This window comes from Trichosurus vulpecula, chromosome 3 (assembly GCF_011100635.1).
Source record: "Trichosurus vulpecula isolate mTriVul1 chromosome 3, mTriVul1.pri, whole genome shotgun sequence".
Classification (NCBI taxonomy): Eukaryota; Metazoa; Chordata; class Mammalia; order Diprotodontia; family Phalangeridae; genus Trichosurus; species Trichosurus vulpecula.
In genome coordinates, this window is record NC_050575.1 from 159611830 (window position 1) to 159626066 (window position 14237).

At 45.8% G+C, this 14237-nt stretch overlaps 1 protein-coding gene across 1 annotated transcript in view; it reads right to left on the reverse strand.

Annotated features, from left to right (window-relative positions):
- ZNF618 (zinc finger protein 618) overlaps positions 1 to 14237 on the reverse strand; it is an 89629-nt gene that overhangs the window by 33935 nt on the left and 41457 nt on the right. Inside the window, exons 3-4 of the mRNA XM_036750839.1 lie at positions 2310 to 2387; positions 1327 to 1365 (exon numbers count right to left, since the gene is read on the reverse strand). Coding sequence (XP_036606734.1) covers positions 1327 to 1365; positions 2310 to 2387 — 117 coding nt within the window. The remainder of the gene's footprint in view (positions 1 to 1326; positions 1366 to 2309; positions 2388 to 14237) is intronic.

The following is a 14237-nucleotide window of genomic DNA, read 5'->3' on the forward strand; positions in this document are numbered from 1 at the left end:
GGACTATCTATTCTATACCCAATGCTTAGCAAAGTACTTGGCACATACTTAACACTTTTGTTTCTTTGGTTTTGGTCTTTTGAGGCAATGGGGGGAGGGGTGGGGATAAGTGACTTGCCCAGGGTCACACAGCTAGTAAGTATCTGAGGCCACATTTGAACTCAGGTCCTCCTGATTCCAGGGCCAGTGCTCTATCTACTGTGCCACCTAGCTGCCCCTCCTTAACACTTAATAAGCCCTCCCTCCTTCCCTCATTTCTCTCTCCCTCACTCCTTTCTTCCTCCCTTCCCTCTTTCTTCCCTCCCTCCTTCTCCTTCTTTCTTTTCCTTCCCTTCCTTTCCTTCCTTCCTCATTCTTTCCTGATCTTTAAGACCTTCTCTGGCTCTAACATTGCTGGGCTCTACTGTATGACTAACTCCATGACCAGGCTACTGGATCAGCTGTGCAGTAAAGGTGATTGGGTAGGAAGCTGGCAGCAGTTGTTTGGCCTCATGAACTACGTTTGAGTGGGGGCAGGCCCCGGGAAAGAGGACAATAAGCATGGGGAAAAAAAATGAGTAACACTGAGCTAGCAATCGAGGTGGTAAAAATATTCCTGGCCATAAAGACCACAGCAACCAGCGAGTCATTCCACACAAAGGAAGCCAAGAGGCGTACAAACCAGGCCATTGAGGGGAGGGCTGGAAAGGCAACAGGGACCCAAAATAGCAAAGGAAGGAAAGATTAAATGGGGAAATTCTTTAAATACACTCAGAGGCGAATCAACGGACCAGGAAAAGAAGGGAGCTATTGAAAGCAGGGAGGACAACTTCAGGCTGAGGAGGACAGCGGAAGGTGCCCTTGCTGGCCTCTAGGAGGACAGACTGCAGGCCTTCCTGTGACTCAGAGCTGGGAAGGGCTGTGGAGATCACACAGTCCAACCCCCTCATTTTACAAAGGGGGAAACAGAGGCCCAGAGAGGGAAAGCCAATTGTATGAGGTCATGGACTGGAAGAAATGCCATGAGAACCCAGGTTCTCAGCCTCCAGGCCCCCACCTCCACCCCCTAACCCTGAATCCAGCACTGCTTCTAAATCCCACTACAAAAGGGAAGGCTGGTCAGGACCCCTACCTGGGGCTGCTGCTCTTTGCAACTTATGCCTTAGCCACAGGAAGCTGCTTTCTCCAGACAAGCAAGCCCGGATTCCAACACTACCCTCAATAGCAGGGAGTACAGATCAGGCAAAGAGAGGGGGATCTTCCCGAGAATCGAACTCATCTACATTCCCTGACTCAGCCCTCCCCCTGCCCCTCCCCTCCTCCCCATGAAGACAGCAAGATACTTACTGCCCTGGGATGCTCCTTCACCTGAGGCTGCTTCAGTGTCTGTAAGAGAAGGTGGGACAGGTAGATGAGTCCATATAGAAGGGAGCAGAGGACCAGAAAAACTGCTTTTGAGGGACAGGAAGCAGGCACATGGGAGCATGACTGACTCTGCTCTGACAGGAGAGAGCAGATCACCTTCCATAGACATCAGACCACCTTCCACTGTCTTAACTTTTCTCAATGTCCCTCCCATGTTCAATCACAGGTAATGTCCTTACCCAGAGGTTCCAGGTCCTAATCCCTCTCTTAAGATACAGGGATAAGCTTAGTAGGGAAGCACAGCCTAGAAAAGCCATGCCACCAGTCTGTCCCCAGGGGACCAACAGAATCCAATGTTTATTGTACTAGGTAGAACAAAGGAATGCTGGAGGAGTTGAGGCATGGGTCCTGTTTTCAGGGAGCTTCAGCACAGCTGAATAGCTAAGACATACAGTCATAGAGGACTCTGGCATTGCCTAAGTGTCAAATGAGTAGAACAGACTAGCAAAGACTATCCTGTCAGTCTAATCAGGTCTCCATAAAGGCATCCTGGGCCAGACTCTGACAAACCAGGATTTTCACTGGCTACCAGTTTAGCTGGATAGACTGCAACGCAGCTGGCTCCCACCTCTCAACAGCCTTGAGGTTCCTCAGTCCATTACCTACATCACACTCTACAGGGCTCAGAACGGAGGAGGCAGGCTCTTTTCTTCCCATTTCAGGGACACTGAGTTCTCTACAGTTTCCCCCAAGAGGACAGGTAGAGATCAAAGCTCTGTGTCTTTATTTCACCCAGCATAAAGCACATGTGAGGCAGGAGCAGGGTCAGAAGGAGAAGTGGAGAGATGTGGGAGCAGAAGGGGAGAAGGAAACATAGGGGCCAGTTTCTCACACCATGCCTGCCCCACCCCCCCCATTTTGCACCAATCTGAGACCAAGGCCAAGGCTGCAGAAAAGATTCCTACCTCGATGTGCTCGCACATGGGTCTGGAAACAATTATAATATTTGTATTTCTTCCCACATATTCCACACTCGTAGGACCCTGGAAAAAAGCAAGTGAAAGGATAGGTCATTCCCCTTCATCTGCAACCAACAGCCAGGCCCAGCTGCAGGAGAGTGACTGAGAACGACTCAGTCCAGGAATCCTGTAGGTTCTACCATCCTGGAAGAGGTTCCGGAAACAAGGTGATGCCCAGACCCTGTGGATCACTTGGGCACAGAACATAGGAACAAATTTTAATTCTGTTCAATCTCAGTTATCCACTTGTAGGTTAACACTTGCCTGTATCAACTTGGGATTTTCTCCCCATCTGGCCTCCCCTCCCTGCTTAGCCAGAAGGAACTTGGGGGCCAAATCAGGAGCAAACATATATACATGCCTCATTGCAGGTTAAGACATGTACACAGTGCTCCAAACAAAAACACAATTAAACCTGCTGGGAACCTATTCTTTTTTTCTCATCCTATTTCATACTGTCTGAAGCTACATTTCCCTTTGTGAATACAAGAGTCTCTAGTCTTGGCTCCATTATGAACTAGCTATGTGACCTTGGGCAAGACTCTCTGCCTCAGTTTCCCTCTCTACAAAAGAGATGACTGCTCTAGCCACTTCACCTTAAAATTAGTATGCCACGTGAAAAAACTGGAAAGAAAAAAAACACACTGTACAAATGCAAAATATTGTTTGTTATTATTGTATCTGTCCAAAGACACTTTTAGGGAAAAACACAAGAGACTCCCTATTATTAATGCTGGCCACACCATTTTTACTAGGAGTGAAGAAAATATGACTAGTTTTCTCCATAGGAGCCAATCAAGAGTAAACGGCTACTGTACACAGAACAAATCTTTACTCAAGTAACAAACAATACATTTCACAGTCCTCCTGAGACTGAGACTGAGCCAGGAAAACACCCAATCTCACTACGGCTCAAGGCACACCCTGGACACTCTGGAAGCCCATGGAAGAGAGAATCCCATTTGCATAGAAAGAGCCAGAGACATAAAGATGGAGGAAAGGAGAAGTCCACGGATGCTGGCAGCCCCATGACCTGCAAACCTTTACCTGGACAAATCTTTTGAGGGGAGCAGGAGCAGCAAGAATTTCCCCCTCTGTGTATGTGTGCTTTATTTTAAAATTCTGAACTATAGAAACATCAAATAAGAGAAGCAATTCCATATGGCTTGTGTGTGCAGCTGCCAATTTGCCCAGCTTGCTTCCCCTCCAAGCACACAAGTATATTAGCTCAACATGTTACAAAGTTGTCCTACTCATCTATGTTTCGCACTAACCTTCCCTCTCTTCAGTGAATTAAAAAAAATGCTTCGCTCTTTTTGTGGTGGCCAAGAACTGGAGATTGAGGAGATGCCCACTAATTGGGAAATGGCTGAACAAGCTGTGGTATATGAATGGAATGGGATACTATTGTCCTATAAGAAATGATGAGCAGGCCGACTTCAGAAAAACCTGGAAAGACTTGCATGAACTGATGCTGAATGTCGTGAGCAGAACCAGGAGAACACTGTACACAGTAACAGCAACATCGTGCAATGACTCACTTTGACAGACTTAGCTCTTCTGAGCAATGCAGTAATCTAAATCAATTCCAAAAGACTCATGATGAGAATGCTATTCACATCCAGAGAAAGAACCATGGAGTCTGAATGCAGAGCGATGCAGGATATTATCTCTTTTTGTTTTTTCTTTCTTGTGATTTTCCCCTTTTATCTGATTCTTCTTTCACAACATGACTAATGTGGAAATATGTTTAATATGATTGTACATGTATAGCCCATCTCCAATTGCATGACATCTTGGGGAGAGGGAAGGGGGAGAAGTTTAGAACTCAAAAATCTTATAAAAGTGAATGTTGAAAATTAAAAATTAATTATAAAATTCTTTTATATGTAATTAAGAAATATTTAATAAAATAAAAATATCTTTAAATGCTAAAAAAAATGACCTTCTTTCTTAGTTTTTACTGTTACATTTTTTTCTAGTGGAAGGTTTTAGCCATTTCTGGCCCCATACGGAGAGTAGAAAGAACTTTTCATCCCATGACACTGGAAGAGCTGTATTAACAACAGCTAAGGGGCACAGTGGAGAGAGAACACTGGGATTTTGAGTCAGAAAGACCGGATTTCAAATCCTGACTCAGACTTACAAGCTGTGTGACCTTAGACAAGTTCAGTTTCCACACCTGTAAAAGGAGGACAATAATAGCGTCTACCTCTCAGGGCTGTTGTGTGGCTATAACAGTTGGGACACTACCCAGGGCTCTCAGACACCCCCAGGGAAGCAGGCAAAAGGGACCCACTCATTGATACCTTCCCAGGGAACTTCAAGTGGCTCGGTCACATCTCAGCCTCCTCCAGAAATCACTGACACGATTGGTTCTTGGCCCCCATGCCAAGTGACCTGAGTTTCTACAGTTTGGGTTGGAGGTGGCAGATGTAAAACCTCAGCCCAAGGGAGCCTGGTCACCACTCTCAGGATTGGGGAGGCTGTCTTTTGCTTCTCTTTGTATCCCAGAGCTTAGTGCAGTAGCTGGTGCTAAATAAATGTTTACTGGCTGACTGACTGAAGATGTAGTAATGGTCAGTTGGAACCTGGGTTGTTACAGTCCCAGCTCCATTTCTAGTTCATTATATGACCTATCCTCTCAGGATCTCCACTTCCCCCTCTGTAAGTAGAGGAGGTTACACTGGATGCTCTCAGAGCCTTCTTCCAGCCCTGAGATTCGATGACTCTACTGTCTTTTGATGGCCCACGACCTGTGTCCAATCCCACCCACCAGCATGTAAACACTAACAGACAATGCCTGCCCTCCCCAGAGGAATTTCCAGGGATGATTCCATCTCTAATTTCACCCCCACAGTTCCATCCAATAAGGCCAAAGCATGAAAGAAACCTAAGGATTCTTGGTGCTTCTATTTACCCTCATATGATAAAAACAAAAGCTCGAACCAACTATACTCGATTTCTTTTTCCTCTGCTCTTTAACAAAAATGAAACCAAAATCAAACAACGGCTCACTTGTTCAAGGGCCTATGTGTTAAACAAGGTAGTTTCCTTGTTTTCTATACTCTAGTCATCCTGAGGTTCCCCCAGGAAAAGCAACAGGGAAAGTAACAGCAAAACAGAGTCGACTTTAAGGTCATCTTCTTGGTATACGGTGATCATGTCAAACCAAAACACTGCCTGAAACCACACCCCTATTCCTGAACCAGGGCGTAGGTTGTGGGTTTACCCAAAAGGGACACTCTTTCATCCCAGGTATCCCAAGCTAATCTTATTTATCCAAGGCTGCTCCTCACACACCTTTCCTGATCCATCTATCCTGCGTCCCATCCTCTTCAGGGTCCAGATCAACAGAGACACCCACCCCAGGGGCCTGGTCTAGGACTAGCCAGCAATGGGAAAGGCAGGTAATACAGAGAGTCTGGGTCTGTGATAGCGGGAAGGAACAAGAGTGAGGAGTAGAGAGGGACAGGGTAGGTAAATTAAGGTCTAGGGATAAAGGGAGAGGATAGAGGAAGGCCAGGGAAGAAACAGAGGGGGATGAAAATGAGAATGTAGGAATGGGAAATTGATGAGGGAAAAGGGAAGGAAGGGGAAAGGAGGGAAAGGAGAGGAAGCAATATGGCAGAACGAAAATAGCATGAGAAAAGGATTTCAGAGACATGAGATCTAGTCCCCTGTCTGCCACTAACTCAAGCCAATGGCAATCGAGATCTCAGCCAAGCTGCTGGCTAGAAGTGTTAGTTAACACTAGCCCAGGAGAGCTTTTGCCTACAGGCACAGGCTGGTGTAAAAGCTTGGTGCCAATGGAAATCAAGAAGCCAGCAAGCTAGGAATGGACAGGTGCCATAAAGGTCACCCATCCTGCTACCCAGTTGGCTGATGCTCCATCTCTGTTGGCAGTCCTGGGGTCTCTGGGAGCCTGGCTTGCCAAACTCAGGGTTTAGGGCCAGGCAACTGAACTGAGAGACCACAGAAACCACCATTCCACCATCCAAACCCAGACTCCTGGTACCACGAGCCTTTCCCACTGCTGGCTAGTCCTGGGGCTAGGCCCCTGGGCTGAGTATCTCTCCAATGATCAGGATACAGAGGAGGATTTTCTCTCCTTGGTTCTGAAGACCCCTCCCCACCCCCCCACCCCCCGCAGTATTTCTCTGGGAGTTACTTCCTCCCAAATACACCTTTATTCACACTAAAACCAACATATACTTTGAGTAGGGCTTGAACTAAAAGATGTTCCTTTTAACTCTGAGAGGCTATAAATTCCACTGTGGAGCACTCTTATATAGACCTGAGTTCAGAAACCTGGGAAATTACTTCCTTGCTCTCAGATTCAGCCTCTTCATCTACAGAATGTTTTGTTGTTGAGTCGTTTCAGTTGTGTTCGACTCTTTGGTGACCCTAGTTGGAATTTCCTTGGCAAAGATATTGAAGCAGTTTGCCATTTCCTTCTCTAGCTCATTTAACAGATATAGAAAGTGAGGCAAACAGGGTTAAGTGACTTGGGTCACATAGCTAGTAAGTGTCTGAAGCCAGATTTGAACTCAGGAAGATGAGTCTTCCTGACTCCAGGTCCAGCGCTCTATGCATTGTGCCACTTAACTGCCCATACCCACAGAATGAGGGGCCTAGAATAGATCTCTGAAGTCCCTTCCAGCATTGAGAGGCTCCAAAAATTCTGCCCAGGCAGAATAGGGTATTCCCTCAAAGCTGTTCTGAAATAAAGCAGTGCCCTTCTTCCTGCTGAGAGATTCTCCCCCTCAAAGGTCTAGGTGGTTAACCAGACTCATGCCAAGAAAATGGCACCAAGCCCTGCCAGCCCATTCTATGGTCTTACCTAGAACAGTGAGAATGCCTGAAAACAGCTGCTAGGAGATAGATCTATGACCGCAGGTGTGTTCAGGGACTCATTCTGAGTGTTCCCTTGTAGTGCCCCACTCAAAATACCTCCTAAGACCTTAAAGCTCAAGGGAACTTAGAGGTCATCTGATCCTCCCCCCCACCACCACCCAAAACACACACACAAAATGCAGGAATCCTCTTTCCTAGCATCCACAAAGGACAGTTACCCCCACTCTTCCTGAATAACCACAGGGATAAGGGCTGGCCATCATCCGACTTCTGGCTAGCTTTAATTATTGGGAAGTTTTGTCTCATATGAAGTTGAAATCTGACTTCCATTTGCTTCCACCCACTGGCTCTGGTGTCTGGAGCCACACAGAACGAGGCTAATCCCTCATCTCCATGACAGCCTTTCAGATATCTGAAGACAAGAATCGTGACTACCCACCCTCCCAAAACAACTTAACTAACAACTCCCATCCCTCAAAACATTCCAGAAATATTTTAGTTTTCAGATCCTTCTCCATCCTGGTTTCTACAATTTTGGCCCCCTTCGGGAATTGTTCCCAGATTAATCACACGACTAATCCCCCCCCCTTCCCCTGTGCTATAGCAGCATTTATGAATCTATCCACTGATAGGAAATGGCTACTGAATAAGAAATCATGGGAACTCTGGGAGGAAGTGACCACTCCATATTTTAATTTGTGATATTAAAAAAAAAAAGGAGGAGGCATGTACTGTAGAGTTTGGGAAAAGAGATTTCAAAGATATTATAGAAAAGATGGATGGGATTCTATGGGCTAAAAGTTTAGAGGGAAGAGAAACAGGAAATCCTTAAGAAGACAATTCTAACAACGCAAAAGACAAACAACTCTATAGAAGAAAAGGGAGGCTTCAAAGAAGAAGCTGATGTGGATAGAGTCAGTCAACAATCAACAAGCATTGCTTGAGCACCTACTACGTCCTAGGCAAGGTGCCAGGGATACAAAGAAAAGCAAAAAAAAATGGTCCCTGCTCTCAAAGAGCTCAAAATCTAATGGAGGAAACAACACGTAAATAACCACGTGTATACAAGATGTATACACTGATTAATTTATAAGCAGGAAATTGAGAGTGAATGACAAATGAGTAGCAGGATAACAATGATGTCAGGAGGTTGATGATGAATGCCAGGAACAACGACAAAAAGAATATTTTTAAGATCCTCAAAGAAGAGAGATGATTACCACGTGGATTAGGTAAGATGATAACAACAGATGAAGGAGAAGGCAGAATTACTCAACTCTTGAAGGACAAAACAAAATTGGTTAACTGGGAGTTGAATTTAAGACAAGTGAAGAGAAGAGAAGAAAGCTCCTGGTGAATTCACTTAATCAGGTCCCCAGATAAGCCATATCCAGGGTAAGGAAAAGACTAACCCACAGGGTTGCACAGTCACTAATAGTGACTAATGAGAAAGGCGCCGCATGACTGGACACTAACAAATGCCTGGAATTTCAACTAGAAAAAAAAGGCAAAAGGAAATAGATGTGTCCACACACTTGAGGTCAGAAAGTTTGACATCAATTCTTGGCAACATCCCAGAACCCATCATTAAAGGAATGGTTTAGGAACACTTAGAAAAAGAGGTGACTGCTAAGAGGCAGCATGGCTTCCCTGAGAACACATGATGAATGGCAGGCTAACAGGAATGAAGGAAGGGATGATGGAAGGAAGGACAAAGGAAAGGAGGGAGGCAGAGTGGGAGGGAGGAAGAAAAGGAAAGGACAAAAGGAGGGAGGGATGGTGGGAGGGAGAGAGGCAAGAAAAGAGGGAGGGAGGGAGAGAGAGAGGGAGGAAGTGAGGAAGGGAGAGAAGGAAAGGAGGAAATAAGCATTTATTAAGCTCCTACTCTGCACCATGCACTGTGCTAAGCTCTTTACAAATATCATCTCATTTAATCAAGGCATAGATGACTTGATTTAGAAAACTGAGAGGCCTAGTTAAAACACTGGATGAGAGTCAAGATCTTTTTAAAAATCCTGATAACCTAGAACAATGGTCAGATCTGATAAGCTTAAATTTAATAGAGATAAAAGTGAATATGGGTAAAAAAAATCAAATGTACTAACAAGATCAGGGAGGTGGCTGTATAGATATAGATATAGATACAGGTACAGATACACGTACAGATACAGACAGTCATGTGAAAAAGATCCAAAGATTTTAACCTACAGCAAACTCAGTATGAATCCACAATGTAACACAGCAGCCCCCCAAAGCTAATACAATCTTAACTTATTTTAATAAAAGGAGGCATAGGAGGAGATACTCCCATTGTGCTCTTCTCTGGGCAGACGACACCTGGAGCACTGTGTTCAATTCTGAGTGGACAGTGATAAGCCGTACTGGGTCCAGGAGGGCAAACAGGACGATAAGGGGGCCAGGAGATCATGCCTCAGGAGGACTTTTTAAAAAGAAATTAGGGGTGTTCAAACTGGAAGATCATGGCAGAAATGATGGCTGCCTTCAAGACTACATATGGAGGGCTATCATGGAGAAGGGAAAAAGGTCATCATGAGGAGAGATTAGTCCTGCTCTGCTCAGTCCCAGACGGCAGAATGGGAATCAGCGGGTGAAAGCTGTAGGGAAGCAGGTTTGGGTGCAACGCAAGGTAACAAGAGGAGGGGGAATCGAGGCTGTGCCCAGGGCTCTTTGTGCCGCAGATTCCTGCTCAGGCACAGACTGGGCTAGATAAGGTCCATGGTACCTTCCCACTCTGAGATTCTGTGACAAGTCTTGTCTTCTATAAACTTCTTAAGATACAGACGATGTGCTCCTTTTCTCTTTTTATCCCCACAGCACACAGTACAGGTGTCTCTATACATAGGGTAGAATTGGAGGAAGAGACAGAGGCTTAAGAAAGAAGCCTCCTGGATCATGGCCTCTGCACAGAGGGGAGAAGAAGAGTTTTACTACCCATTCCCCTCACTGCTCTCGTTAGGCAGCCAGATGGTTAAGTGGGTAGGTCTGGAGTCAAAGTGGTATAAGTTCAAATCTTGCCTCAGACACTTACTGGGCAAATCACTTAACCTCTATTCGTCTCAGTTTCCTCAACTGTAAAAATGGGAAGAAAAACATCACTTCCCCATAGGGTTGTCGTGAGGATCAAAATGAGGTGATACTTGTCAGAAGCGCTTAGCACAGCACTGGCACATAGTACAGCCTGTGTAAATGCAATTATAATTTCCAGATGGCTACACAGCACAGTGGACAGAGCGTGAGTCAGGATGACCAGAGCTCAAACATGGCCTCAGATATTTACTACCTATGTGACCCTCGGCAAGTCAATTAAAACAAAATCAAACAAGTCTGCCTCAGTTTCCCTGACTGTAAAATAGGGATAATAACAGCACTTTACCCTGCAGAGTTGTGAGCATCAAACAAGATATTTGTAAAGTGCTTAGTACAGTGTCTGGCACCTAGTAGGTACCTTAAAACTGCTTATTCCCATGACTGTACATGTGTAGCCTATATCAGATTACATGCTGTCTTGGGGAGGGGGAGAATTTAGAACTCAAAATCTTATAAAAATGAGTGTTGAAAAGTAAAAATAAATTTTAAAAATGTTAAATTACATTTTTAAAAAATGCTTATTCTCTTCTACTCATTGGCTAAAGAATGTAGCAAAGGGATAGAATTCTGGGATGAAGTGGGCTCAGAGCATCAGTTACTTATGGTACCATCTTGAGGGCAGGGAGGTTGTGGAGAAGGGGTCATACAGAGGCCAGCCATGTAGCAGATGGAAGTAGGGAGGATGAGCTGAAGAACCTTATCCTTTTAGTCACTTTGCCCATTCTGCCTCTAGAACATCTGTCAGCAGCTGGGCCAGTTGAGGCTCTTCCCCCCCAGCCTTTGAGCTATCCCCACTTTAAGAGTCACAGCCTCAGCCCAATCACATGCCCAATGCATATCTCAAAGCATGGTCCAAAATCCAGGCATGCCCTCACTCAGATCCATTATGGGGACTACATTCAATTGCTTTCCATTTAAGGGCACAAGAAATTAGAAAAGAGTCCTAAAAGCTAGGGGTTTTCCAAAGCTTGGGTGTAGAGAAAAGAGCCCTGAGCTGGCAGTGAGGAGATGCGGGTTCTAGTCCCAGTTATACTGTTGACAAGCTGCGAGACCCTGGGCAGATTTCTTCACATTCTTGAGTCCCAGTTTCTTTAACCATAAAAGTTTTCCTTTTGGAACAAATACTAATAGCTAGCCTTTTTATAGTGCTTTAAGGTCTGTCATGCAGAGGTGGGGGTCATTATCAGGCCCATTTTACAGATGGAAAAACAGGGGCTGAAAGAGAAAGGTTAGGTATGGAAGGATTATGAATGCAGGGTTACGACTCTCAAGTCCGGCACTCTATCCATCGAGCTAATGAGCTGCCCCTGTCAACACAGTGAAGGACCCACTGGTGTTATGAAAGAGGAGATTAGCCCAGAGGAAGAACATGAGCCAGGCAGCAGAAGCGACTACTTCCTAGCCCTCCAGATCTCTAGGGCAGGCTATTCAGGGGTCAGGTTCCCAGCCTCTGGGTGATGCCAAGGCCTCCCCTCAAACTAAGTAAGGCTGGTAGGTGCAAAGTCTTGGGCATGAGTTCCAGGAGTAAAGTCACCATCCCACAGGGACTGATAAGACAGTCTTAGAAGCAAGGATAAGAGTCTTAGAAACAAAGGATCACAGAATATAAGAATCTTAGCACTAGAAAGGTCTTCAGAATACAAAAAATTTGAGGGACCTTAAGAGTTATCTGGTCTAAGTCTCTCATCATTCAACAGACATGAAAACTGAGGCACACAGTTATGCCATGTAAAAGAATTTTTTTTTAAAGAGCTGATTCTGAGTCCAATCAATAAACATTAATTAAGTGCTATGTACCAGGCACTGTGATACCTGCTGGAGATATGAAAGGCAAAACAGCCCTGCCCACAAAAAGCTTGGATTTTAACAAGGGAGATAATGTGCATAAATAGGAAGAAACACATAGAGTACATAAGTATAGAAGAGGGAGCACTAGCAGCTGGGGGAGGAGGAGGGAAAGGAAGAAGGAAGGGAGTAGAAAGGCCTCCCAAAAGGTAGTATTTGAACCTCTGGTTCTTAAAGGAAGTCAGAGATTTTAGAGGCGAAGGTAAGAAGGAACAACATTCTAGGCACAAGTAACAGCCATTGGGCCGCAGGTTGTGTAGGCCTGACTTCCCCAGGTGAACTTGGGACAAAGACCTCCTCTGGGGATATAGGACACAGGAGTCCCAAGAGAAGACACAATTACTTTTTTTGGTAATTGCTGTGCAATGGTGGTGAGGCTAAAAGTTTGGCAGGGAGGGTACAGAGGGAGTTGGGAGAAGGAAGAGAAGAGAGGAAGAGATAAAGGGAGAAGGGAAGAAAGAGGGAAAGACAGAGAGAAAGAGGACAAGGAGAGGAAGATAGGGAGGGAGGAAGAGGGAAAAGGAGAAGGAGGGAGAGGGGGAAGGAGAAAAAGGGAAAGGGAGAGGAAAAGAAAGGACGGGAAAGTTAGAAGAAGAGGCAGAGGGAGAAGAAGAGAGGAGAAGGAGGGAGAGGGGAAAGGGGAAGGAAAAGAAGAGGGGAGGGAAGAAAAGGAGAAAGAGCAGGAGAAGAGGGAGAGCGAAAGATGGGGGGGAGAGAGAAGGAGAGAGAGGGAGGGAGGAGGAAGAGGAGAAAGAGGAAGAAGGGGGAGGGGAAGAAGAGGAGGAGGGAGAGAAAGCAAGAGGGGGAGGAGAGAAAGAGAGGGGAGGGGAAGAGGAAAAGGAAGAAAAAGGGAGGGAGGGAAAAAGGGAGGGAGAACAAGAAGAATGTCTTCGCTGAGGCTGAGAAGTTCTGTAGCACTTCCAAAGAACCCTGGGGCCTAGCAAGACACAACCTGCTATATGTGATGACTCAGATCACAAGATTTCTCTGGCTCGTGCAGCCAGGGCACTAAGCATTTTCACTGAGGTCCAGGGGCATGGCGCTGAGGATGACAGAGAAGACAGCTGGAGTGAGGCCCAGCCCCAGATGTGGGAACCCTGGGTCAGCATCATCGCTGGCAGCAGATCGCCGGACTAGTTAATGACGCTTGTTGTATGCTTATAATGTTTATGAGGCATTATACAGACAACATTTTCTTTGCTCCACAGGCATGCATCTTAAAGAGACAGTAATGAATAAGGATAGATTCCGAAGCCCCAGAAGGGATTGGGATTTCAGCCAAAGTAGATGAGTTCCTGGGAGAAAAAAAAAAAAAGGGAAGTCAGTGTCTCTCCTAGGAAAGTGGCTAGGCTAGAAAAGGCAGAGGATGAGAAAGTGAATGTGCCTCAGTTTCATTTTTAAAGCTTCAAGCCAACTAAGTGATTCCTGCCTGTCAAGGAGACACAAATGCCCACAAGCTCTGGGCTGTCAAACAGTGTTACTCAAACTGAATGTTACGAAACAAGAGGAAGCAACCTGGCAGAAGCTCAAGTGATACTGCCTGTACCACCAATCAAACAATCCACCCATTCATCAGGGGTAAGCCCCTAGGAGCCAGGCACTGTGGTTAGAAAGACCAAAAGGAAACAGGCCCTGCCCACAAGATACTACACATATGTAAAAGGAGTTATGGGGGCCAGGGGGAGGCAGTGCAGCTGCGGAGGATGAGGAAAGACTTCACAAAGAAGGTGATGTTTGAAGGAAGCTAGGAATGCTAAGCTGTAAAGGGAAAGGGATGACTTCCAGGATCGAGGAGACAGCGTCATGGAGGAAGAGTAGCAGCAAGGTGAGCGTGGCTGGACAGTAGTATGCACGAAAGGGAATGATGCCAGACACAGCTGGGAAGGCAGGCTGGAACTCAATTCTAAGGGTTCTGAAAGCCCAATAGGAGTCTGTATTTCATCCCAGAAGTAACACGGAGCCCCTGGAGTTTACTGAATAAGGAGAGGTGGTTCATGGTCAGATCGATGCTTTGGGCAAAAAGTTGTGGAAGACGTGTTGGAGAGGGGAGAGATTTGAGGCCAG